Source organism: Blennius ocellaris, assembly GCF_963422515.1.
Source record: "Blennius ocellaris genome assembly, chromosome: 13".
Lineage (NCBI taxonomy): Eukaryota > Metazoa > Chordata > Actinopteri > Blenniiformes > Blenniidae > Blennius > Blennius ocellaris.
Window position 1 is genome coordinate 20,016,092 of NC_137662.1, and position 24,950 is coordinate 20,041,041.

Consider the following 24,950-nt stretch of genomic DNA (forward strand, 5'->3'; position numbering starts at 1 on the left):
GCAAATATTTTTGAGAAATAGCTAAATGTGCTTTTGTTGTTGTTCTTTAACTATTTTATTTCTTAAATTGTAAATATAGTGATTTCCTAAATCTTTTTCTGAAATTAGGATTGTATTCTTTAAAAATGTTTGGTGTTGGTTTGCCATTATACAAAACCTATTCGTACAACTTTCTCAACTTGTGGTTGTCAGGATACATGCTCAGCTCTTAAGCCACTGTGCCACTGTCCATGTCATGTGGTGTTTGTGTTGGAGTTTGTGTGCTTTTGGGTGTGGTATATTCTTTTGTAGCTGTGTGTGTATGTCCCCACATTTTTCATCCTGTCACCTACAGATTATCAGAGCATTCTAGCGGAGCTGAAGTCCCCTGCTGCATTGCTCTCTGAATCACACTTCCTGGAGCCTGAACTCCCCGTCACCCCCAACCCTTCCCTCACCCACCACCAACAGCACCGTTACCCAGAACCAGACACCCCTTTGCTTGCTGAAACCCAACCTCAGCCCCTGTCCTGGAGCTCAGAGATAGAGTCCGGTAGCAGAGATCCAGACAGTCCTCCTCGGAGCCCCCCTAGACCCTCCGAACTCGCCCTGTCTGTCCCAGCCTTTGACCTCCCCGAAATTCTTCCCCCAAAGGTCAGAAAGCCGCACATTGCCGTGAATGATCAGCTGCTTCTGAGCGAGGAAGAAGACAAGTCTTTTCATGAAATGGTGCCGATGCACAAGCCCAAGTCGTTCTCCTTCCCGGCGATGTGCGAGTTAGACGTCGACATGGCATACTCCACCTCTTCCCCTTCACTGTCATCCGTGTCATCCATCACCCCTTCATCGCCCGAGAGAGCGCAATTGGGAGACGGAGGAGCGCAGATGGGTGCTCTCAACGGTGCACAAGAGGATGTAGTTTTGAAAGGAGAGGAAAAGGAAGTGAAAGAAGAAACACAGAAAGTGGTTGAGATGGTGGCAGCAGAGTTAGCAGAAGGCAACGATTTGGTTGAAAAGTGGGTAGAGCAGGATTTGATTAAAAATGTGCAAAGGAAATGTGAGATGGTCACAAAAGATAGGTCTGAGCTGGTAGAACAAAGTGACATGATAGTGAAAGAGAAAGAGGAGCTGAATGAACTGCGTGACTCCATGCAGGAAGGAAATAAGGAAACAGTGTGTGAGGTGGGCGAAGCAAAAGATGTGCCACTAGTTGTGCATGAAGTTGAGAATACTTGTACGCCACTGGAAGCAGAGAGCATGAAAGAGTTGGTCGATGAGAAATTCAATGCTCAAAATGAGGACAACGTGGAAAGGGTCTACCAGGATGACAGAGTGGATGACACAGGTGAAGATTTGGAGTTTAAGGACGAAGGACTGGGTGTCAGTGAAAGAGATCTTTGTGGGGCATCAGATGGAGAACTGGCAGCTGAAGACCAGACTGTAGCTGACCTCTCCCCCCAGGCCTGGGTTGAGGCTCTCGGTCAACTTCAACCCAGCGAGTCTGGGTTCAATGAGGAAGAGGAGGGAGACAGAGATGAAGACATTGCAGAAGATGCGCCGGGATTTTTATTTGAGGAGTTGAAGAAGGAAGAAGGCTCAGAGGAAAAGGAGGAGAACGAAGAGATCGCCGAGTCCAGGGTTGAAGAGATTCTTGCACGCGTCGAACAGGCAGAAAAAGACGTGTGTTCACTTTCAGGTTGGCACAGTGATTCGTCCAGCGTCAATGTGGAACCACCGACGCCGGGCCGCAGTGTCAGCTCGGACCTGCTTGACAGGCGAGAAAGGTAAAAGTGTTATAAAACATGAACTACAGACATTTTTGTTTGTTTATAAATTAATAGGCTATAAACGACAGATTTTGCTGAAAAGACAGAAAATTCTGTCATCACCGAAGTGTAAATGACATTTAAGTTGAGCAGAAAAAACAGAAGGCATTCAAGTAGTGGAGTGGATTGAAGTATTTCTTTCTTAGTGACTTTTCATTTCATCACTCAACAGTATGCAGACTACACACATTTTGATATCGGCCACTTAAAACTTGAAATTGATAAAGCTCAAATAAAAAGGTAAAAAAAAAATTTTTTGTTGGGTTACTGTTTAGTCATTGAAAAGTTTAGAAAAGATTCCTGTCAAAAGAGAAATACTTTTTGACCACTGAAAACAACAACAATGAAATTTGTTACCACTTTTTACAAAAACAAAAAAAAACTAAATATTTAGATTTTTCACTTTTCTAAGACACAATTCTAATCGTCTGCTCTTGCCCCACAGCCAAGAGAACTCTAGTGACTCCATCACTTCCTCATCTCGGGCAGAATCAGGGAGGTCCCGACAAAACGGCGACAACTCAAAGCACTCACCTCAGGACGTCTCGTCGGAATCATCGAATGGCAAAAAGGAGGAGGGAAAGCTGGTGTCGGAAAAGAAAGTCCAGGTAATGTCATGAAATAACAGTGCAAAAAAAAAAAAGATGATTTGTTGTAATTCTGTTACTCACCCAAGATGCTATCGAGGTCGACACAAATCGTTTGTGCTAAAGAATAAAATAAATGATCTATTCTTTGATAATACACACCATGAAATCCTCTTTTTTTTTCTCCTGACTTCCCCCTTTGTGTAACAATCTTATAATGCCTTCCTCCACAGCGGGTTAGTGTAGATTCTGGTTCAGAGGAAGAACAGACTGTAACCACACGAATCTTCAGACGCCGTCTCATTTTAAAGGTACCCTGAAAGCCTGGTGCAGAGGCTTGGCTGGGGCTTGGATTGGTTTGGTTTAGTGTGTGGTCTGTTCTGCATCCCAAAAAAAAAAAAAGTTTTGCTTGGTGAACTGGTACATCCACTCTCTTTGTGTGAGTGCTCGGCTTCATACTTCTCTCTTTGTGGGCCCCAGAAACTGTCAGCACGCTACACTTGTGGGGCCTAAATAGAAAGATAGATTTCTCTGCAATTTAGAAGAATCGGTTAATTCAGGGTTATAGTCATAGTAGTTCTCAATTGTGATGATTAAGCTTTGGATAATGGGTTATGGATTTACGACTGTGAAAAGAAAGGCCCCACAAAGGTAGTGCCACCTGTGTGTGTGTTTGTGCTCATGAAGATGTGTGTATAACTGTATATACATGCATCAATTAGCCTGTTTTGCAGGTTGGTTCAGCTTCCACTCTGACTTCTTCGGTGTTCTTGCCTCGTTTCAGTGTGGTGACAGTGAAAGATTGTGCATTATGTTTGGTGTAGTCGGTCAATGAGCAATTATTCACCGACACTAACAGGGTGAAGATGCGAAGAACATCCCAGGAGAATCTATGACTGAAGAACACTACCTGGACAAAGATGGTAACCTCGTCAGTAGAAAAGTAATGTATTTCTTTATTTTCATTCAGCTCCCAAATGAAAAATGTCACAGGAAAGCGTGTCCATTTTAAAGAAGCTAAAACCTTCAGGTTTGTTTTCCCCCTCTGGCGACGTCCTTTTTACCTTGGGCAGGTGATCAGGAAGGTCATTCGCCGGGTCACAAGTCCCACACCGGAAAACCAGGGGGGTGACAGGTGGCACCCAGACCTTCAGCTCAGTCACCTTCTGCAACATGATGGGTCAGAGGTTCGCATGATATCGCACATTAACTGAATTTCTTCAGTCAAATCAGAACCAGAAGGCATATCTAATCTATAGGAGGTTAACAACTGATTAAAGTTGTAACTGAACTCTCTTGTGACTTTATATCACGCTGTGAATTGTGCAGTCACAATCACTCCATAACCATGTGAGGCCGACTTGTTGAAATGGAGATATTATCTTTAACTAAACGTCTTTTGGCTTCATGAGCTGCAGCTGTATCGAGTTCATCTCACTTCAGTTTATAAAGTCAAATATTAGGATAACCTGGTTTGATTTAACTGTTCTCATTGTTTCTGTTCTTGGTGTGGGGAAAAAAAATGCTTGGAGGTGCAACCTTGCATGCTCTCGCTGTTGTGTTTGCATAACTGGAAAACAGAGGAGATGGTGACTGTACTTCTCCTGACTGTGATTTTTTAATGTCCCTTTTATGCAATGGACCAATTGCTCAACATCATGACTAATGTGTGTTGTGCTGTGAAATCTGCCTCTTTTCTTTCTAACACTGTCCATATTAACAAGTGTTCCTTCTAGGTGTCTACTTGGTGTGTGCTTCAGGACCTAATTATATTCTGTACAGCAAAGTCGCTACTAATTTCTGCTGCTGTCAAACTTTAAACTGAGTGCTGTGAATAAAAATGCAATAATATAACAAGCTTTTTCTGCAGTGTGTGAAGATTTGTCTGTTTTTCCGATTCCTTTTCTAATTCGGATTCCCCCTAATGCCACATCTCAACTGTATTTTTGTGTATGTTTGTATCTTCTAGCCAGGAGAAGGGTCAAGAAATAGCAGACGAAACAATGACAGAAGATCAGGGGACAAAAAGCACCACTCATAGGGATAACTGTGTTCCATCAGGTACAGTAGTTTTCATTGTCGCTCGGTCATCATTCCTTCCCTACCTTTGTAGCATATGTCTATCTCTGCGTTATGGTCCTCTCCTCTTCATGTCATCACATCACGTGTTGCATACAAAAAGCAGCTTGGAAAGAAAACAAGTGCTTGTGTTTTGAGGGGGTGTACTGGTGCATTCTCTGAACAAACGGTGGTCGTGTGTAGTGACTTTAAAGAGTCGTGACACTGTGGCGAGGCTGCTAGGCAACCAGCAGATAAGCTGCGCAGCAGTGCTGAGCAGTCCAGTAAGCAGTTGTCAAAACATGGTTACATCATGGAAATCTTCACTTTTTAGGCTTGTGGGTGTTCGAAAAATTCAGGTACATCATGTTTATTACTCTGCTTTTTCAGTTTTCTAACTATGAACAAACGTGAACACACTTTAATAAACAGGAATAGTTTTTTTTGGAATAGGTTTTTCAGTGTGCTGTGCTTTAAATGGCATATTTACAAAAGAAGAATTGCAAAGCACTTTGCATTGGAACAAAAAGTTATTGTAACTCAATGCTACCGTTGGTTTAAGTTAAAGCAGATACATTTGGCTTTGAAAATGAGAAAACTCTGAATCCATACTGAGAAATGACAGAATGATGGACGTTACATGGACCATAAGTAATGCAATTAAAATGACATAATGTGAACACTTACGTATGATTAAGTATCCAACTGAAGCTCTGATCAGATTGCGGTAGGCAAACTTGATTAGTCTCACTAACAAATCCTTCTGTAATGCTGGCAGGTTTCTGGGTAAAGCTAGATCTTGTGCACGTGTTGCTCTCTCACACTGCAAAGCATTATCCGTCAATCGATCAAAGATTATCTGTACAGTCCTTTTAACAGCCGGGAAGTTGACCAAAGGGCTTCACAGTTTAAATATAATACAGTAACTTAAAAAGAAGTCAGAAATGAGATATACAATAAAATGACACAAATAAACAGCACCAAGAGTTTGATCCACTAAAAGTAAAATCATATTCTAATCTTTGTTCATATACATCCACACGTCAATCTGATAATCTCTTATCTCGCAACCAGAAAGAATTCAGTCAGATTGACTAAAAATGACCATGTAAATGCAGCTAATGGCACAGATAGCTTTTATTTAATAGAAAACTTTATACAGAAAGTCTAAATCCTAACTATATCTATTGGGATAAATGATTTAATGAATACAAGCTGCCTCAGTTGCTTCCATTTCTTTGTGTCATTGCAAATAGGCAGAAATGTGCTCAATTTCTTGCAAGATTCTTACACTTTTCGTTGTTAATGATAGTTCGGTACGACATTGGCTACACCTGCAGACTTGTCGCCATGTTGCATTGTGATTTTCAAACATATGCAGATCTTCCCTCATAGTGAATCAAACCATCAAGTACACAAAACATTTGTACGTGAAAGTAATACTAACATTTTCAGTAGAAAAAAAAAAAAGTCCCCAAAAATGGCAAATTATTGTTTTACTCAGATATTTGCTCCATCTCACTGTCACCCACCAATCAATGTAAAAGGCTGACTGGTCTGATCCTGCTTATCTCTTGGCAACATTTCTCCCCTCTGTGTGTTTATGTGTGTGAATAGTGAGCAGTTTACAAAGGGTATGTGGGTGATAGGCGGTACACACCTCAGTATTGTGTTGCCCTGCTGATACCGTCCATGCTTGTTTTTGTCCACTAAATCCCTGACTCACAACAGCATTGTAGCCTTCCAAAAGAGTTCGTTATCCCACTGGCCAGACTGTTAATCCATGCTGCTGCTCGCCCTCGTGTTATGTTTGTGGTGAATCATACCATCTGTACAAAACTGACTTAAAAATAAAATGGCACTGCTGTGAAGTCTGGCAAAGAGTTTCTATGGTAACAGAGGTCATTATTAAACCACACGCCATCAGGTCTTGTTAACATGTTGTCATTTAGTCACGCAAAGGCGATAGAGGATTGTGACAGAGTTTTATTTTCACTCTTTAAGTGGTGCTTTCATGCACGAGAATTATTCCAATTGGGTAGGTTACAACCATTAAATCAAGTTTAATGTGCAGGAGATATATCGGTCCTATAAATAGTCTATAAATGGTCTGGTGTCCATTCAGTGGTGCAGTCTAGATTATTGTTGCAGATGCAATGATGGTGTCCCCCAGCAAAGTACAGCCCCAAATTAGTCATGCCAAAAATGAGTCTCTCCTGGTGGTGCGTCGGGTTTTGTTCTGAGCTCGAGTGTGAGGGACCCAACAATGAATCTTGTTTGTGGCAGGAAGGGATTAAAACTAACCAGTCTATGGCTCAAGTTAGAATGATTGCAGTGGCGATTCTCGTACAATGATGAAGCTGAAGAGACATTTTTGCGATTGGTATGTCACAATAAAGTGGAAGAATTGACCCTCCAGGTAACCCAGCAAGAAATATTTTGTCAATCTAGATCTAAATCTGGTTGTTAATCATTACAGGCTGATTTAAGAATTTCAAAACTGTGCGTTGTAAAAAAAAGCACATAACTCTTTCACTTGAGATGCCCTTACAGATGTTGGGCGTATTCAGTTCAGAGTGTGTTTTTCTTGCTGGATGCTGTTACTGAACAAACCTGAGCATCTGAAGGTCTTGCTGGTAATCACTGGCAGTGGATTTCAAACCAGTGAGTTTCAGGTTACCAGTCTGCTTCCATAAATTTGAGGCCCGCATTTCCATCTCATAGTAAGAAATTCCCACAAAATTGTGAGAATTAACGACTTCAATACACAAAGCCAAAAAACTTGGGGTGCACGCTAGAGAATTTGTTTAAAGAAGCAGACAATTTTCCGTTACATTTTTTTTCAGTACTTGGATTGCTCTAATTATTGCTGAGTCTCATTAAGCTGACATGTCGGTATGTTATATTTCGTGTAAAACCAGTGAATGAACCAAACTATCCAAAGAAGACTTAATTCGTATTTCATAGATAGTATCATATCACCTTCTGGAAATGGAGTAATTAACAATATGAAGCTATGAATGGCTCTGCTCAAAGTGTGGCACTGGATCATTCGTGAAATATCCTCATACCCACTATTTTAACAATATTAAAATGTAATCATTTAATATCACAGTTATTGCAAGTAACAGAATATTTAGTCAAGATTCCACCCTGTTGTAATGTACTGTTATATGTGATGTACGTGTTTGTGTCTTGCAGCTGTGCAGGAACCGAGCTCTGCGTTTCCTGGGAACAAGACTTCAAAGGGCTGGAGGGCTTCGGAGTGACGACTTAGAGCGAAGATCCACTCTCCAAAAACTGTCTGCTTCAAACAAATGGTTTTCCAGAGGAGTCGACCCTTCTGACTTAAAGCATGAGCATGAAAAACTCACTCCCTGTCAATCAGAGGACCCGGGGGCTTCAGACTGAGGTGGACCAATGGACAATGACTCTGCTTCCTGTTTGCTGTGAAACAAAGACGTGCCATCGGTCCACCAGTGCTGTGAGAGCTTTTTAACGAGGAGCATCGTTTGTTTTTGTTTTTGTGAGGAACGACAAAGACTCCGCTACCGACGACCACACAGGTGCAACTGTGACCAAAGATGGCACAAGAGCTCAGATCCACACGGCGTGTGGAGGGAAGGAAGTCGACACGATAACACACACAAACACACACACACAGATCTTTTGGAACACTTCTGATCCAACTTCAACACTCGCCTTATAGTTTTTTCTTGAACCCATTTGTTGTCAGGATGTAAATTGTTTCAGGATTTTTTTCCTTCCTTTTTAAAACTTAGACTAACACGAAAGCTTTTTTTCTGTATATAAAACTACAATATGTATAATTCTTAAAAAAAAAAAAAGGCTTTGTTGCTGAGTGGAAATGCACTGAGGAGAGTGACTTTTTCAAGTGCTTTCAACATTTACAGAAGCGGTTCCTCTTTTAAAGATTTGAGAGTGACTTCACAGGTTCTTGTATATTTACTTACAATGAGAACAGGTATAATGTTTGTATATGAAAAAAAAAAAATCCTGGTTTGATTTTAGCAGGGGAAATTTCCAGAAAATTGAATTCCAGTCATTCCCAAAGTGGGAATGAATTTAATTCTGCAAAAGCAGCGTTTCAGAGTACTCATATTTTCATGCATGTTGTTCACATTATTTTAAGTACAGTTTTTACAAGTTTGCAAACACAAATGACAAATACAACCCTTTATCTCTGCACATATAGCCCCCCCAACATTTGTCACTGATTTTATATTTTATTTTCAATCGAAAAGGGATGCCATTAAAGCATTTATCATGTCGGGGTGAGGATGGAAAAAAAAAGTTCTATAGATTCTTGAGGATGTGATGTCTCGTCTGTCTGTGTAAAACTGGAGGGCAGCTTCTGCTAAGAGAGCGAAGTAATCTGAATGTACATGCTAGTAGGCTGGCTCGCTGTAAAATTATACTTGTATTGTGCATATTGGCTATAGGGTGTAGGAGTCTCTGTACACTGTTAGGCTGTTTGTAATCATTTTAGCAGTGTGTCGATTTGGTTTTCTAACAGCTGCTGTGGTATTAAAAGGAAAGCTGGGGCATTTAACTTTGAATTTATTTATTTTTTTTCTTTTTGGCAGGGGTGGGTTGATGCTTTTCCTTAATTTAAAACACTATTCACATTAAGGACACATAAAGACATTATTTGATTGTAGCTCTAAATAGCATATTGTATGACAAAAACACTGGATGGTCAAAAACAATTATTTAAACATTAAATAAATTGTGTTTAACTCTGAAACTGTGTGATCTCTTTAGGCTTGAGAGTCTGTATATGCAGTGTCGAATAGAATTGTTTTCACTAGCTCACTGATGATATTTTACTTTACATTTTGGGCTTCTCTTTGTATTGGTTTTCATTAGATGCCCATGTAGTTCAAGTGTGATGTTCTGCTGGTGCAATGGCTCACTATGCTGATGTCTATGCTGTGGACATGGAAACTATGTAACTTTTTCTTTCTTGGGAGGGGGTTTAAAGGACGTCGGGTTGGATGCTGTACCACATCCTCTCATACTACTATGTCAATCAGGGGGCAGAGGATCCTTTGATATGGTTGAACTATCAATTTTATGTCAATTTTGTTTGATATGTGTTTTCACCTGAGCAGATTTTTTGATGTACAATTCTTACTAACAAGAGTGAAGCCATTGAAATGTAAAACTATTCTAGCACTTTGGTTATTCAAGGTCTTTTAGAGGCTATAGCAGCAATGATGACACCACAAATGTTTCAGACGTCTTTAAAAAAAAATCTACCAAAAAATTAAAAAAAATTAATAAAAATGCATTGATTTTGCAGCACAGTTTTTATTCCTGTCTTTGTGTCCTTGAAGTTTATTTTTAATGTTATAGCAATGATACTGCGGGAAACGCTGCTTTTTGGACAGTTATGCACTTCTCCCCTACTAAATGGTCTTTGAGCAAAAATATCATGATCAAGAAATGAAATGCTATTCTCCAAGAAGACATATCTGACTTTTGGAGTAATTATATAGCAGATGAATTTCCATCATCCTATGATAGCAATACAATCAATCAGGGACAAAATGAGTACAAATATCACCAAAACATCCACAATGTGACACATACCAACTACAAAAAGACACAAAATATCCCCAGACAAGTCAAAAACCAAGAAGAGAAAATAAAAATCTAAAAAAGGAAGATTGAAATAATGATGTACAAATGACTACCCACAATACAAAGATTTATTAAACCACAACAGGACACAAGATATAAAATAAAACACAAAGCAAGTATGCAAGAAAGAAACACAGAGGAACTAAACAATTGCTAACTTCAAGTCAATAAGGACTTAAACCAACCACTCACAGACACAAAAGTACATTTATCAATCAATATAATTGAATCAAAGGTTTCAATACATTTCACCAATTCAGCAGGGGGCAAATGCAGAGACAATCAGGCACACTAACACCTGGGGGCAATTTAGGGTCACCAATGAAATTAAACCCACTCACACTTGGGGAGAACATGCAAACTCCACATAGAAAAGCCCTGCCAGTATTTGAACCCGTTATTTATAGCTATTATTATAAAAGTACATGATTTACTTATAACTATTTTCTCTTACCACATGAGCTCATGTGTCAGTGCTAAGAATGTGTAGGGAAAGCGATCAGTGGTATTGGACGCAGTACAAATACAAAGATGATCCATAAAAGTTTTATACTTAGACTGAAGATGAATGTATTCAGGAAAATCTTATTTGATGTAACTTGCCGCGATAGATGAGACGTAACATAACTCCCACTTTGATGGTTTTATAATGAATCATTGATCGTATTTATGGGCGAATGGGCTCCGTATTGTAGTACTGGAGACATCCTGACGGGAGCGCTGTGCGACACACCGGAGCAAGGTCACACCGTGTCCCAGCATTGTGCCTCTGCCGCTCAGACGCTGCTGCTGCAAGCCGCCGTCTCCTCCTCCACAGTCACTCCGCACACTGTCGCGCAGCCATGGCGGATAGCGCAAGCGAGAGCGACACCGACGGCGCGGGGAGCAGCTCGGCCACCCCGATGTCGTCCTCCGCGTCCAACTCGGGCAAGCCGAGCGTGGTCATCTCGCAGTTTCGCCTGGAGGAGCTGACGAACCGCCTCGCCTCGCTGCAGCAGGAGAATAAAGTTCTCAAGATCGAGCTGGAGACGTTCAAACTCAAGTGCAAAGCTCTGCAGGAGGAGAATCGGGACCTCCGCAAAGCGAGCGTCACCATTGTGAGTAACGGCGGCTAGGCTAGGCTAGGCTAGGCTAACTAGCTGTAGCCCCACGCCGCTTGTTACACTGCGTTTTGTCAGCTAGCCGTGGCTAACGCTGTTTTGTTTGGAGCTAAATGGACAGTGTTAGTTACTATCTGTGTATTTTAAACGCTAATCTGTTCCGTTTCAGAACGTTCCAGTTGGGCGTGCTGCTAACTTTATTTAGCCACCTTGTTAGGCTTGCCAGCTCGTTTGCTTTGTTTTCTTGGGCTTTCCTAGTAGCAGCTACCCGATCTAGCTTCGGTGGCTAAGTTAAAAGGCGTCGGTTGTGAGGTGGGCACCTCACGACGCGAGTTACCGGACAAGAGTAGGCTCATTTTAGTCACCTGGTTACTCACTACTGGGCATTGTCACCACGTTATGAACAACGATACTGCCAATACGTGAGAATATGTAGCCGAGCAAGCAGCGGAGGCACTAGCCGTGCAGCGATGCGTCATGTGTCTCAATGCTCTGTTAATCAGTCCCAGCTTCATAAAATGTGTAACCGATCTGCCGGATAGGTGGGAAGTATGTAGGCCAAACTTGGCGAGCTAACTGGATGCCACGCTCCTAAATGCTGGCAAGTCAAACCACACTGCGACCTGACCACCCTCTGTAAACATGAAAAGCTTAAGTGTGTGTGTTCCCTCTTAATTGTGCTTCAACAGCAGTGGCAAACTCTGCAAACAAGCCATCTTTGAGTTGGATGAGGAATTTGGGGACTGGCAAGGACAGACGTATCATCATACTGTAATGCTCACTGTTGTCAAAATCAGTCATTCATCTTGGGGTCAGTGGAAGATAGAAAGCATATCTCCATAAGCGAGAATCACTCAAATACCAATGCCCTGACTCAAATGTGTTCTTCATACAGTTCATTTTGTTGGTCCAGGACCGTAATAAAGTCCCACTGGCTTCGAAGCAGGTTTAGATCTGCTACTGGTGTAAGAAATGTGAAAGGGCAGATGAGAAGGTTATGATGAGGGCTTGTCATTAAATTGGAGACCTCTCTGGCACACCGGTCTGTTTACGCATTAAGTGAGATGCGAAAAGAGACATTCAGGACAGATTCTGCTGATTTGTTGCTGTCGCCAGCACAATTTTTACTTTTTGGTCTTGCTGCGAGTCACCCGTTCACCGCAGTGTTTCATGTCGTTTGGGAAAATTATGCTTCCTCTTTGGCTGGCAGACTTCCCTGCATCAGAGTTGGGCTGATCTGTACACAGTCTTGCAATTTAATCAGGATAGAGGTGGAGCACAGTTTGTTGTGCCAGAACTATGAGTCGGTTTCACTGACATGTCTCGGTTTTTCACTTGCAGCAAGCCAGAGCAGAGCAGGAGGAGGAATTTATCAGCAACACCTTGTTCAAGAAGATTCAGGCCCTCCAGAAAGAGAAGGAGACCTTGGCCGTTAACTACGAGAAGGAGGAGGAATTTCTCACTAATGAGCTCTCAAGGAAACTCATGCAGGTGAGTGATCAAGCGAGAATGGGTTCTTATTAACAAACGCCATGGGAATTGGCCCAACATGAGTTTGAACTAATCTTAATTAAAGAAATAATATTGTCAGGCATGTTCATCAGATGCCTGTATCTGTGCAGAAGGTTTGAATGACTGTGCATTATCATCAACTGCATTGGTACTCGCCTGAAGCCTGGAAAGGCTCAGGATGACTTCACTGCAGCTGCTAGCAACTCTAAATGACTCTCAAATTACTCTACTCCCGTCTGTCGGTTGCTTGGTTCAGTCTTCTTTCCACATCTTATTTTCCCAACTACACACAGACACACACTCCACTTTCAGTTGATGGCTGGAGGCTCACTAATGGATTGTTGATATCCGAAGAGGTAATAGTCTGAGAGCATTGTATGTAAATGCCTCAGCAGACCTTGCTTAAAGTCATACAGATGAACATGTTTGGACTTTTGTTATCTTACTTGACATGAAACAGAGCTGTGCCTGCCAGTGGCCTGAGATATAGTTACCACAAATGGCCTTGAGTGTACATGCATGGGCATGAGGAAGTCTCTTCTGCTGGTAAATTGTAGCCTGTGCTTCGTGATTGGTTTCTTCACTGTTTCTTCTAATAATTAAGGAACCAAACAATGTTTTCAGATCGATATGTATTGTGGCGCACCAGCAGATATTTCTAATTCGGAGAGGAAGCACAAACTGTTTCTGAAAATTACCATCATCCACAGAGGACAGTACAGAAAACATATTTTTGCATACGCTGCTGATCTTCTGGTGTCGCTTACAAGCAGCCTTGGCATGAAGGACTTACGAAGTCACGGCACAAACATCTCTGCAAGGTTTCCACAGGCCGAACATGAACAAGCATTTTTCACACACTTGGTTGGAGATGGCACTGACCACACAGCACAGTGGGTTGGAGGCCTGCTCGACAATCACTTGTAGAAAGGAGGGACTTTATAAAGACAAAAAGACAGTTGCAGCTATGTTAATGAGAAGAAAATTGGCTGGTCTGGGTGTGGTGAAACCTTGTAGCCTTTTGTTTGAGCCAGGATCCTGCAGTCTGCATGAATGTAAGCACCGTGTGATAAAACCAACTATTGTTTTACAGTATTCTTGGAGTTTATCTTTGTAGCATAGTGGAAATGTTTTTCCGTCCTTTCCCTGTTTTGTTCCTTTTTCTTCCTATAAATGAATTTGCATCCCTTTTCCCTGTAATGACTAATCACTTATATAATCTATCACAGTGCTGCCCCGTTTTGAATCGGTGCTGAACCGCACCCTTTTTGTACTGGTGAGCTGCCAAAGGTGGTTACTTTGGTTGCCAAATCATTATTTTATACTGTCTGTTCTTGTGGAACATTTAGCCCAGAACCCAGCAGTACTGTCTCTTGGTTTCCTTTTTTACTTTGTGCTCAATGTGCTTGGTGAATCTGATGAAATGACATCAGTTTGTCCAGTGCAGAGTGTCGTCTTGTGCTTTGGCTCCTTTCTTGTTTTCTACCCTCCATTTATTGTTCTCTATTCCTTTTTAGCTCCAACACGAGAAAGCTGAGCTGGAGCAGCATTTGGAGCAGGAACAGGAGTTCCAGGTTAACAAGCTCATGAAAAAGATCAAGAAAATGGAGAACGAGACCATTTCGAAGCAGCTAACCCTGGAGCAGGTACGCTCATGTGGTAAAAATTTGATTTCCACAACCAGCTTTTCAGCATCTGTCCAAAGCTCAGTTCTTCCTACTGAAGTTCGAACTGGAAAGAACATTTTGGTTTGTGGCTGGATGAAACCTGTGTGCTGAAGCCTCTGTGATGTTTCCATGATCTGATGGCTGCATTTCTCCCTGCATGTATGTGCTCCACTGATTCACGTGTCAGATTGATTCTTATGTAACACTGCCTGTGAATCGTCTTCTGATCGACATGAGATAATGGCATGTTTACAAAAACAAAATGCGACAAGCGTTCACCGAAAAAGTCTCGAAGCATTTTATTTTACCTTTTTCCTAGCAATACAGCCCATCTTTGAAAGTGTTTTCTATCACTGCGACAGCCTCACAGGTCTCTACAGACTGCTGCTCTGAAGAAGAGCAGCTTATCTTTGCAGAGACCTTGGCTTCGCTGTGTAATGTGCGTGTGTTCAGTCCCGTCACTGCTTTGGATTGTCAAGGTTTTTCTCTATCTGAACCTCACTCTCAAATGTCCTTTATTTTCCAGTTGAGGAGGGAGAAGATCGACCTTGAGAACACATTAGAGCAGGAACAAGAAGCGCTCGTCAACAGGCTGTGGAAACGGATGGACAAACTGGAGGCTGAGAAAAGGTACGGTGCAATTATATTATGCGGTAACAAGTCTGTTTTTAATGTCTAAAGCCATGCTTTTCGTCATTCAAGCCGAAGATTCTTTATCAGTTTTAATGGACAGTTTCACAGAACTTATACTGTTGAGCTAAAAACCATTTCAATTCCTATTTTTGGGGCGTATCGTTTGCCTATCTAGATTTAAAAAAAAAAAAAAAAAACTATGGTTCCCCTCAGGTTGTTAACTTCCTGACACCAATTTTTGTCTTTGCTAAATCTTTCTTCCTTGTCTAACTTTCACTTACTAAAGAAGCAAAAAATGTGACATCCGGTAGGCTGGTGCTGAAATCTCTCAATTTAAAATAATCTGTTAAGCTTTAGTTTAACAAAATGATCTTATGTTTAAGCTTCACAAGAGTATTCAACTGTATTCAGATTTCTATTTACTCACTTAATTGAATGTTGAGTTTGTTTTCTTTAGCAGGTTTTTATGACACAAGATCAGCTGGGATATTTCAGGATTAAATTTGAGACATGAGGTTTTTCATGCATTAAGACTGAAACTCACATCAGTGCAAATCTGCCCTGTGGGCCCTTTGAATAGGTTTTCACTAGATTCATTGTTGAGTAATGATCTACAGAAAATATACCTTAAAAGAGTTGAAATCTTCATTTTGCAGTCATTTCAGAACAATGATTGGTGTGATCACAAAGGTATACATGCAGGTTTTATCTCGTGTTATATGTGCTGCATATTTCTTGATCCAATGTTCTTCTAGACACTCGTATATCAAGTCTCTGTTCCTAAACTCAAGCTATAACGCATTTAAACTTTGACTCATTTTAGCATTTTGTTGGTGACTCAGATCCAACTTAATATTAGTCTACATAACTCTCTGTTCACACTAGCCTTTGTAACATCAAACCAAAAGATGCAAACAGCTTCTCTGAGTTAATTTGTCACAACAGCGAGCACAAAATAATGCTATGTTTTGCACTAAATACGATTCGTGTGGGAGTGTTGTGTAGGCTTGCACATCAACTTCACTCCCCGACAGCTTATAAGGTTTATGGAGGTGCCAGAATAGCGCATAATGCTACATTCTACTCCACACTTTGATATGCATTACGTGCTCTTGGGTCCACGCTGTGTTCAGAATCCAAATCCACTGCAACGGAGTTTGTGTGAAAATAAAGGTTAGACCTTTTAAAATGAACTGTCTGCATGATGGGGGCATTCACACCTCCACAAATGTACTGGGCTAAGGCAGCAATTACATGAGTATTTATACGTTTGTTGTTGATCAGCCAAACCTGACATTTATGAACACATTCTTGGACTGCACCTTCCCGGGTCTTTATTTTAAGATCATGAATTACTACATATTTAACCCATCCATGCACGGCTTAGTAAACTTCAGTGAGGTCAAATATACACGGAGGTAAGATTGTTTATTGCTCCTTTTTGAGCATTTTTGATTTTTCTCACCCAGAATCCTTCAGGAGAAGTTGGACCAGCCCGTCTCGGCACCTCCCTCCCCGCGAGACGTTTCCATGGAGATCGACTCGCCAGAGAACATGATGCGGCATATCCGCTTCCTAAAGAATGAGGTGGAGCGGCTGAAGAAAAGCCTGCGCACCACTGAGCTGCAGCGTAAGTGACCATCAGGCTGCCATGTGATCGGCAGGAGGGCAGAGACCCTCAAGGGTTGATTTAAAGGTGTGATTGGTTGAACTGATCGTCGGATAAGCGGCGGGAGGCAAATTCATTCTACACCAGCGCTTGTCTTGTTTTACATTGAGCACAGAGAACAGGATACGTTGTGACACAGTTTCGTGTTGTCTTTCTGAGTCACTGGTCACATTACGCTAAGGAGGATTTAGAGCTGCACAGAAGTCAAGTACACACCTCTTAGTATGGCCAAATTAACCCCCGAACTGTTCAAAAAGTACCTTCTTAATGAAATGGATACCCTGAGCTCTGTTTTAAATCAATATCGATGGGTTCTGAATCGGTCTCAAATGTTCTCTGCCTCGCTTGCTGCCTTTTTTCTTAAAGAAACTTAATTCTGCAATTATCTCTTAGTTTGGCAAGTAATCTGAAGCGTTGCTGACATGCTTCTCTGTGGCTTCATCTGTTTTGGGGCCAACATTGATCAGTCGTCAGCTGATTTGAAATGAATACACAAGGAAATATTCAAACTTTGACAACTGTACTTTTTATCTTTTCACATGATGATGAAATAATTTCTCCAGAAAGGACAGAATCTTATGACCATACTGAGAAATCAAATCCACCGCAGACCCATCTGCTTGGTAATGCTTCCTAATGATGCGGCCAATTCTTAGTTCATCATTACAGGAGGTATTGGCAAAGCTCATCTGAGCTGTACAAAATGCATCCAGACTGGGTCCTGCCTCACTTGTTGCCACGTAATGTTTGTTTTTAATTAGATGCTTTTGACATTTCACTGAACAGATTTTGTAAAAGTGTCAGTTGGGCCGTATTGGCCAGTTTTTTTATTTTTTCCATGTGCATTTGATCGTCTTTTTGGATGAAAACTTGATTTTGTCAGTTTCAAGAAATTATTTTGGCGCTTATAGCTTGACTTGTTGGGCCATAAGACAAGATGTACATGTATGCTTGGTAAAGTGTTTCCACAGAGTGAGTCTTATCCCTGGAATACATTAAAAAATTGGGCTCGAAAAAACTCTTTCCATGGTGCATCAAATGCATTTTGTGTAATGGACATTGACATAGTGACAGTCTTTTGTGAAGTACTATTGTCTATTCCTTACTTTCACCACTAGAGGGAGGTGCCAGTCCAACCTCTAAACACTTGCATTGAGAAGTGAGGAGGCATGTTATACCTGCTGCTTGCCTCTCCAGCAATTGTTTGAATAGATTGACAGTGACCCGCTTTGTCTTTTCAGACATAAGTCCTTGCCATGGAATGTTACTTGTACAATTTTAAGATTCATCGGAGGCATTCGGTGTATTCCTGTTGATGTGATTTGACCATGATGTGAGGTATGTCCCGGCCACTGTGTCTCCTTTGTAGACACGGAGAAACGTGCCCAGTACATCGAGGAAGAGCGACACATGAGGGAGGAGAACATCAGGCTGCAGCGAAAGCTTCAGAGAGAAATGGAGCGCAGAGAGGCCCTGTGCCGACAGCTGTCGGAGAGCGAATCCAGTCTGGAAATGGATGATGAGAGGTAAAGGATGCAACACACAACTGATCATTTACATCACAATCACTCCTGTCGTTTATAATATCAAGAAAATCTGATACTACAGACACACTTGTTACACTACCCCGATTCTGAGGTTAATCCGTGAGTGAAGAGATCTAACAAAAGACAGAACAACGGATAATATGCAAACATATTCATTTAGCAACAGCAGTGTTGACATTTTTACAGACTTGTAGCAGGATGCACAACAAGCTCTTATCAGTGTTATGCCACTCTTTGTCAAAAATCAATTTGATGTCTGTATCAGGTACATATTATTTAGTCCAAGTGAGCCAGTCTGCCTTCATTCTCTGAGCAAATATTGTATTTGAAGCTTATTTCTGTGACTCACAGCCATTACCTTCATACAGTGGAGTTGTACCCAGATGACCCTTGACTGGAAAAGGAAAAATAAGCCTTAATTACTTGTGGTCGCCTTCATTTACAGACACTGAAATATTATCTTATCCCGAGTATGATGTAATTTTTCAAGGATTGACATTGTAAACATCCTGTCCTTATCTTTTTACTCTATTGCATATATTTTATTGTAAGTTGTCACTGTCATTTAGCTCCTTTTTGTGAAGTGTGTTATCACTAACTGTTATCATTGTGAATCTACGCAATTTAAGGAAATTGAATATTGAAGGACATTTCCACATGCTACTCTTTAAACGATTGTTTGCATCTTGTAATGTTTATCATTAAACCTAACATCTGCATTATTCTGAATGTTGGCGCTGTCAACAAATGCATGCTCAGTTGCATAGTGTTTCACAAACAACTGTTTATCATCTCATCATTTACAGTAGTTTAAATCATCCAGCATATGGAACAAGTTTATTTTGGGTGTGACACAGCTTTTGGTGGATATTTTAAAACGTTGTGTATAAACTGAGTGAAAATGGAACCATGTGTTTCAGGCTGAATTTGTTTCCCCTTGTACAACAGACTGTTGACGCTGAATTACAGTGTGAGCAGAAAATGAAAGCTCAGTTGTCAGATAAAATATCCCCTCATTAGAAACTCAGAAGAACCCTCAGTTTCAATTAGCCACGCAGAATAATATACACTGTGTATTAAGCATTGTAAATGCTTCATTCCAAATTCAGATTTTAATGAAACGGATGTCCCATCTTCTTAGGTACTTCAATGAGATGTCTGCACAGGGTTTGCGAGCGAGAACGGTGTCCAGCCCGATTCCCTACACGCCCTCCCCCAGCTCCAGCCGACCCATATCACCTGGTAGGTTCAATGCAACAATAAAAAGCCACCTTTGGTACCAGTTGATTACTGTGTTTTGGAAGACAATAGGCTTTTTATCTTTGCAATAAAGTGTGTCCTATACCGTGTCATCACATATGTGTAAAAGCCATTATTGACTGCTGATTCATAAGGCATGTTGTATATTTATGGCATTTGCTTGCTGCTTCCTGCTCACATTGTGTGTCTCAGGGTTCAAGGAGTGAAAATACAGGAAAACCTATCAAAAGAAAGGGGGACCTGGGATGGAATGGAATGTTATGGAAGAATGCATGCACTGGTTGAAATAGGTTCATGAACATCATAAAGCATGTCCGACATAGGTTTCTTCAGCCTATGTCTGTTTGACTGCAAATCTGAATTGATTAACTTCTCTGCAAAATAAGTGATCTACCTCCTGGTGGCAGACGTTTCTACTTTCAAATGTGCCTACTGCTGATGGATCAGCCATTGACAGTGATATGTTTGAGTGACTAAATGAGGCTGTGGGATTGCTTTCACTCTCGGTGTGGTGGAAGAAACTGCTCGAGTTTTAAGAAATTTGATCCCAATTAAAATCAGATCAGTATTGGAAAATGGACAGTTTTTGCCATATCGCACAACACGAGTCATAAGTGCAACGGAAAAACCAATGCAAGACAATACTGTAATTGGGGGAAGAAAGCACAATACAGTTCAATTTCCAGTGTTGATTCAGGCGCAAAATTATCATTGAGAGAAGAGATGACCATCACCCATTTATGGAGTTGCACAAATACTATCAGTCTAAATATACTGAGACACCAGAGCCTTCCCAGGCTTATCTTCTGTTTCTTTTGGACATACAGTTTCAGTAATGGTCTCCTTCGCTTCACACAGATCTGCTTTCAATGGTTTCAAGGCCACTTTTCATGTTCGCTGTCAACCAAAGCATGTGACATGCAGCAGTTTCATTTCATAGCTTGTAAACAATGTAGAACACCTGCAGCCGGCTTGTGATCACCAAGGCAACCCAGCATTATTTCTGAAGGCTCCAGTGTTGTTGACCAGAAATCTGCATAAAACCAGGAGCCGTGTATCAGATCTCAGACCCCACATTTAAGACCCGTTTCCGTAAGGAAAAGGCCTGTATTGTAGTCGGATCAATATGGTACTCGGGGAAACTCTGAGAAAATATGGAGATACTTGCATTGACATTGATATCCTCATTCGTTCAAGGTTCAGTTTACTTTTCCCACAGTCGAAGTCTTCCTGCCCTCTTTTCTGAGATGACATCTGATCAAAATAAACTACACGGAGTTGATTATTTTCAAAACCATGAAGTAGTTGCACGCATTTCATGTTGTTTTTTTTCCAGTGAAGCACAGTTGAGTTGCTGAGCTCCTGCAGCACTGCAACAAATGTTTTTTATTAATCCTCTCTTGTTGCTCCCTGCAGTGATAAACAAGGGATTTCTGGACATTGATTTATTAAAATGACTGATGCATAGTATAGACAAGTCAGTATAACACACACTTTAAAAGATAATATCATGGATTGTAATCGGGGAGAAGCTTTCTTCCCCAAAGTGCTTGAGGCAATAGTCCTGCAGAGTGAATTTACTTAATTTCAGGCATGACAGACGGACATGTTGGTGCAATCTGCGACATCAGATCACGGCCTAAATATTTTCTTTATAAACAAGACCATGCGCTTGTTTTAATGCTTTATTAGTCAAGTCCCTGGAACTGTCGTCGGGTACAGAAGCGATGGCGTTTGATTTGATATTTAAACGGCCCCTCTCGTCTGTTCTGTTCCAGGCCTCTCATATGGCACCCACACAGTTGGCTTCACTCCTCCAGCCACACTGTCCAGAGCTGCCATTTCCCACTACAACACCCCTGCCCTGCACGTCCACGGAAGCTCCTCTCATGCCGTAGCAGTAAGTAACATCCACCCACACCGTCTTTCACCACACACCTGCGATACTCCGATTTCTGCTTTCTTACCTGGAGCTGGAGCACTTTGCAAACAAAATTTAAACTGATGTAGAAAATTGTTTGAGGACAGTGTTGCCTTGTTTCCAGTAAGCATGAAATCATTTGTATGGACTTGGTCTTTGGGTGCCTCCTCAATAGTCCTTCCTTTGTCCTTTACCTTAACCCCTGGAAGTGTTAATGTGGCTGCCATAAGGAGCATTGGAATTCTCTATAAGCTAAGGAAAGGAGGCTTCCTTTAGCATAGGAAACACTGATGCATCCTTTACCAAAGGAGACGAGACCATGCTGCCCCACAATTCATTGTTGCTTCAACATTTAAAGGGACCCACTCATCTGGGCGTTCACGGAAACTCACGATGACTGAAAAAGGACTCGGCTCACATTCTCAGTACTTTCGCTGTTCAAGGGTCGCAAGTTGGTTCTACTCCGGTTCAAACATTTTTGAAACGGCATAGGCGTTTTCTCAACTTGGCCGTTCTCCTCTGACTCTCATTCCCGAGTTAGAAAATGTCTATCTCCTTCTCACGGGAATGCTGCCAGCTTGATGCAATCTGGGTCACTGTGACACCGTCTTGACGGAGTGTGAGACGCTTTTGACTAATCCGCAACCTTTCAGGAAGATTTTCAATCCACCCTAGACTATGACCTCGCTGAGTTTTGTTTGTTGAAGTCATCTTCAGACTTAATTTCAGGTTTGTTTGTTTGTTTTTAACATGCGTACAATGATCATGGTGTGGGTAGTTTGAACTGTCTGTTTCGAGGCTGTTATCAGGAATTAATTTATGGTAACAGAAGACTTCTGACTTCCTCCTTCGGGCTTTGTTATTGTAGCATAGACTTATGCTGGCTGCAAACACTGAAGTATATTTATAAACAGGCAACTGAAGTCGAATTAACAGTGTTTCCTAAATGATTTAATGATTTCAGTCCAGCCTATTCTTTCCATAGTCAAACCTTTTCATGCACTCTGAGCTGCCTTCCTCTCATTCCCGACTATTATAACATTTTCTGTTGACATTTGTCCCCTCACCACAGAGCCCACCCAGGAGTTAAATGGGGAAATAAATCTGTCTGGGAGAGTTGCCCCTCAGACAGATTAGGTTTTCTCAGAACTTTCTTTTTTTTAACATTTGTTTGATTTGAACATTTTATGTCATTGCCGAAATCTCTGATAGTTGGTACAAGATCCAGAGATTTACAATTTTCGCTACTCTGCAACTGCAGCTTTATAATTACACTATAGTTTTGCATTGTGTGGACTATTGGCAATAAAAATCAAAGCAAAACCCTGCATTATTAATTAGGACATGCATTAATGTATTTATTAAAGGAAAAAATTAAACTGTTTTTGTAAATAACAGAATGAGCCTTAATCGTTTATATCGCATCAATTGCCTAATCGGGATATTAAACCTCTTTTTGTAAGTTGAATCATTGACTCAGGGAGCGTTTAAGGATTGAAACTTGTGTGAGGATGATTCTCACTGGTCAGAAGCTTATTTTTCTGGTGGCGTTTCTACACAACAGACTTCTACACACACCAATGACTTCACAGGCCAGATGGTATACAGATGAAGTGTTCATTTATTTACCTTTTCCCCTCTCTTTTACTCCCAGAGGCCTTCCCCGAGAAGAAGCACCAGCCCCGACAAATTCAAACGTCCAACGCCACCCCCCTCCCCCAACACACACTCAGGGGCCTTCCAGGCTCAACCTCCGCTACCCCCACCAGCTCAGCCCATGGTCCAGTCCATGTCCTCCCCGGCAGCCATGTCACAGCACGCGGCGGCGGCGGCGGCAGCAGCGGCACAACAGCCTCCCTCCCAGCCTTAACGCCACAGTCAGTCTCTGTCTTTTGCACCAGTGTGCGCCCACTGAATGCCACGATGCTAGCGCAGCAGCTTCCGTCATTACCAGCTCTGGAAGGGACGTTTCTTACTCTTTACCAACTCCACAAAAAGATGCAGCTTCAGAAGTTTTTTTTCGGGAGGAAAGAAACAAAGGTGGCGTGTCGCCCTGGGTGAAGCTGGCCGCCTGCCAAATCCACACGTGGCGCTACTTAACTACTCTTAAAAAGGAATGGATGAACTGAAAAATAATTGCTTCTGGGATTTGTAGGATAATTACTGTTCCACCTTCTGTCGTGTACATGTCATGATTCTTTCTTTTTTTTTTCTTTTTCTTTTTTTTTGCCTGGGACTTTAGCTGGTTGGAATTGTTGTTTTGGCGCTTCTGAGATAGCACAAACAGCACATACAGTATGTTTTTACAGTGGTCTCTCATGATAAGTTGGATGTTTGGACCTGCGGATGGATGGCTGGCTAAGAGAAGTGGGTGGATAAATAGATGGATGTGATCGATTCTTTTTATGCCTATAATGTGACACTCGATTGCAGTAATGTCCTCCACACCAGCTCATCCTGTCGTCGAAGTCAACAGTTCGCCCCGACCCCGAGTTTAATGTGGCTTTGATTAGGTCAAACACGAAGGTGTCACAGTGGACTGCTTGGACTCTCTCCATTCGAGGGCATTGATCAAACAGAGCTTGCAACACAGTAATTTTCTTTTCTGAAAGCATTCAACGCGCTGCTGCTCTTCAGTGGAAAAGGAAGAAAAAAAAAAAAAGCATCGAGGATGGACGCTGGTACATAAACCACAGATAAATGTCGCCTTTTGAGGTGTTTAAAGATATAGTCTGAGGTGTTTCAACTTTAGTCATGTACTCGGTCTCTTCTCTGCTCTTCTCTCTCTGGTGTATTTCTCAAAGCTTCTATCATCCTTATGGATACTCATCAGAAAAAGGAAAAAAAAAACGTATTGCTCTCTTTACACTAAATATACATACTGCTTAAACATTCTCAGTGAATGGTACTGTTTCTATGTATGATTAAAGCTCTCGAGACGACGGCTTCTGCTTTTAATTGTCACTTTTATGGATTGCGTGAGAACTGGGAAAGGGACGCACTCATGAGCAACCCGGAAGATTTTCACTTTATCGTTTCACCGGATTGACAAAAAAAGTAAAACCTGCAATTTGTTCTGCGCACTGAATTTGGTATTTGCACAGGTTCACATTTGGTTTGATCTCATTGTGTATTTAGCCTCACTGAAATGTATTGTGGAAATTTTAACCTGTGCCCAAACCTCCATAGTAGTTGATGGAAAATGTTTGTGCCTTAAATAAACCTGCACCATCAAAGCTCATTTTCTGAGGTGGTAGATGAAACGTTATAATGAAGAATTTGCTTTTTATTGTCACCTGTGCAAAGAGGCGGAAGGAGTTGACTGTAATGCAGGTAAGGCCTTTTTGTTCATTTGTGCCAGATTAAAGTTGTCTATATAGTTATTCATGGTTTCCAAGTGATGTGATGGACTTTTTGACACAATAGAGAAATTATGTAGATTTCTCATTTTCTTCTTTTAAATCACTCAAGCTTTCTGTTTGTAGATCAATGTTTTTAAATGTCTGTGGCAGACCTCCACTATG

General features: G+C 41.4%; 2 protein-coding genes across 2 annotated transcripts in view; both read left to right on the forward strand.

Moving 5' to 3' along the window:
• The window catches only part of LOC308138553 (uncharacterized protein), a 129,197-nt gene extending 119,419 nt beyond the window's left edge, over nt 1-9,778 (forward strand). The window contains exons 39-45 of the mRNA XM_080507722.1: nt 335-1,763; nt 2,251-2,413; nt 2,626-2,703; nt 3,252-3,335; nt 3,466-3,572; nt 4,362-4,453; nt 7,652-9,778. Of these exons, the coding sequence (XP_080363848.1) occupies nt 335-1,763; nt 2,251-2,413; nt 2,626-2,703; nt 3,252-3,335; nt 3,466-3,572; nt 4,362-4,453; nt 7,652-7,719 (2,021 nt within the window). The 3' untranslated portion in view covers nt 7,720-9,778. The remainder of the gene's footprint in view (nt 1-334; nt 1,764-2,250; nt 2,414-2,625; nt 2,704-3,251; nt 3,336-3,465; nt 3,573-4,361; nt 4,454-7,651) is intronic.
• Nucleotides 9,779-10,858: 1,080 nt separating this feature from the next.
• LOC308138836 (coiled-coil domain-containing protein 6-like) lies at nt 10,859-24,747 on the forward strand. Its single transcript, XM_080508106.1, has 9 exons — nt 10,859-11,214; nt 12,559-12,708; nt 14,247-14,375; nt 14,923-15,026; nt 16,499-16,659; nt 18,068-18,224; nt 19,387-19,487; nt 21,284-21,405; nt 23,081-24,747. The coding sequence occupies exons 1-9, from the start codon at nt 10,960-10,962 to the stop codon at nt 23,294-23,296; spliced, it is 1,395 nt and encodes a 464-aa protein (XP_080364232.1). The 5' UTR covers nt 10,859-10,959; the 3' UTR covers nt 23,297-24,747.
• Nucleotides 24,748-24,950: the final 203 nt, after the last annotated feature.

What these genes read in the sequence shown, in the direction of transcription:
- LOC308138836 (XM_080508106.1), top strand. Translation starts at nt 10,960, where the DNA reads ATGGCGGATAGCGCAAGCGAGAGCGACACCGACGGCGCGGGGAGCAGC. An exon ending in AGCAGCTAACCCTGGAGCAG is followed by an intron (nt 14,376 to 14,922) that starts GTACGCTCATGT and finishes TTTATTTTCCAG; the next exon opens with TTGAGGAGGGAGAAGATCGA. An exon ending in CAGCCGACCCATATCACCTG is followed by an intron (nt 19,488 to 21,283) that starts GTAGGTTCAATG and finishes GTTCTGTTCCAG; the next exon opens with GCCTCTCATATGGCACCCAC.